The sequence below is a fragment of the Pterocles gutturalis genome, unplaced genomic scaffold (assembly GCF_000699245.1).
Source record: "Pterocles gutturalis isolate BGI_N339 unplaced genomic scaffold, ASM69924v1 scaffold31596, whole genome shotgun sequence".
Lineage (NCBI taxonomy): Eukaryota > Metazoa > Chordata > Aves > Pterocliformes > Pteroclidae > Pterocles > Pterocles gutturalis.
Genome location: NW_010101416.1, coordinates 1 through 2250, shown reverse-complemented (window position 1 = coordinate 2250; position 2250 = coordinate 1). Strand labels below are relative to the sequence as shown.

Sequence of the window (2250 nt, the reverse complement as noted above, 5' to 3'; positions counted from 1 at the left end):
TTAAGATGGTCATAAGGGTTTCTTTTACCTCCTTGGGAAAATGTTTAAAAGGTAAGAACTGGATTTCTTTTATGACTACAAGCGTTGATGCAGCAGTCTAGTGTTGAAAACTTGTCACTGAGGATTTAGGGGGAAAAAAAGGGCAAAACAATCAACATCTTACCGGACGGTAAAAATGGTTTAATTTCTGTTTTCTAGGTTGGAACTGTGGTTGATTCTCCCATAGACTTTTACCATAGTCGAATCCCTAAGAAACAAAGGAAGAGAACAATTGTTGAAGAGCTGCTTGCAGATTCTGAGTTTAGAAGGTATTTTAAAATGGTTTTGTAATTCTAATAGCCTTTGTAAGAGAGGAGGACTTTTAACTGTAACTTTTTTTGGTTGTTTTATTCAGTTTATATGGGTTTTTTAAAATTTAAAGAAAACTTTAGTCTGTTCTAGCACTTCAGCAGCACTGCCATTGAGAAGATCTAAGGGACAGGGGATAATTAGAGTGAGACAGCATATTTTTTATCTTCATAAAAGAGTTTTATCCAACTTGGGTCATTGCTATTGGCAGTCACTCTGAAAATAGTGCCAGCATTGAAGAGAGAACAATTGGCCCTATTGTGGTTCACTTAAGTGTCTGCACAGGCTTACAGGAAAAACCAAGGGCTCCAAATGAGTGATTTATGCCTATGGGTGCATTTTTTTGTTGTTTCAAGACCAATTAATTTTTCTTGGCATAATTGATAGGAAAGTGCTGACTGTAATTCTGTGAAAGTTGATGTGATTTCATTTTGTAAGCATGTCAGTCTGCCACCGGTTACAGGAATCAAAATTGTGCTAGAAGTCTTACTGAAGAATATGATTGGATTAATTAATGTTTGCCTAACCTACAATTTCTGGAGTACATACCTTAGTTGATCCATTTTTATATTGGTTATTACATGGTGTTAATCTGCACTTCTTTTGTCACATAATGACATGTTTTCTTGGAAGTAGTACATGACTTGGGATTATAAATTTGTGAGGCTTGTAAATTAATTATTAATGTTGGAAAGGCAAGTTAGTGTATCTATTTCTTAACTAGTTTTCTGGCTTGACCTGCTTTATAAAGTATGTATTAGAAGCAATTTTTAACAATTGGTATCTTTGAAATTTGATCAGTTAATTTATGTTGTGGCTAATTAGGAGCTTTAACCAAATACTTTGGCATTAGTGTAGATATTTGTCAGGTTTCAGTCTCAATTACAAGCCTCAGTGTGGCTCAGTGTGCAATGATGTGTTGTGGTAATTGGTATAGAATCTGTATTCGAGGAGCTAGCAACTCATGTTCAGTACGTATATCCTGTTCATTGTTTAGTGTTAATCTCATCTCAGTTTTCAGTCTTGAGTAGAGTAAGGTTGATTACCTTGATTTTGCCAAGAAGGCAGTATAAAAATGGGTATACTTTGTCTGTAGTATTTTTGGAATTGATGAGTCTTCCCACTATGAGCAGTAGCAGTGTTTTAGCAGACTGTCCAAAATATGATTGCATATGCGATGAAGAACCCCCTGGTTATGCCAAAATTAATGATTCTTCAATCAAACTTACAAATTTACCTGCTTTTATCATTAATCGAAGCATTGATTTTCCTTTACCTAAGCATAAGTATACAAAATTAAAGAAATCTGACTTGGAAAACATGAGACAACTCAGTTTGGCAAATTATATATGTAGAGTACTTTCCATGTTATCTTTTCCTGAACTTTGGTTTACCATGCTTAAAAGTAAATTATCTATTTTGTTCAGATATAATAAAAAGAAGTATCAGGAGATCATGAGTGAAAAAGCAGCTTTTGCAGCAGGGAAGAGGAATCGGAAGAAGAAGAAATTTCACAATTAAGACGTGAAGAAAAATAACAAGCTGGAACAACTTACTTGTTATAAAACTTTTTACAGAATGCTTTGGTTGTGGTGTTTTTTTCTTTAAGATTGCAGGTCATATGCAAATTGAGGTTTAGGGAATTTCTTGCAGTGAGAATTTGGTAGGGAGCTTTATCAAATTATCAGGTATCTAAATTTAAATTGTATTTAAAAATTAAATTTTTATTTAAATTAATGTTAACTTTAAAAGATAATAATATGAAAGCATATCGTTAAATCTGAGCAAAAAATACAACTTCATGGATTGTGGCCTTTTCAGGCTTCAGTCTTTACATCAAAGAATTAGTTAATTCAGTTTAAAGTTATGTGTGTAATTCACCTTGGCATCCATTATGTGCCA

At 33.5% G+C, this 2250-nt stretch overlaps 1 protein-coding gene across 1 annotated transcript in view; it reads left to right on the top strand.

Annotated features, from left to right (window-relative positions):
* Nucleotides 1-1869, top strand: part of DNTTIP2 (deoxynucleotidyltransferase, terminal, interacting protein 2) — a 7273-nt gene extending 5404 nt beyond the window's left edge. The window contains exons 5-6 of the mRNA XM_010083395.1: nt 199-308; nt 1776-1869. Of these exons, the coding sequence (XP_010081697.1) occupies nt 199-308; nt 1776-1869 (204 nt within the window). The remainder of the gene's footprint in view (nt 1-198; nt 309-1775) is intronic.
* Nucleotides 1870-2250: the final 381 nt, after the last annotated feature.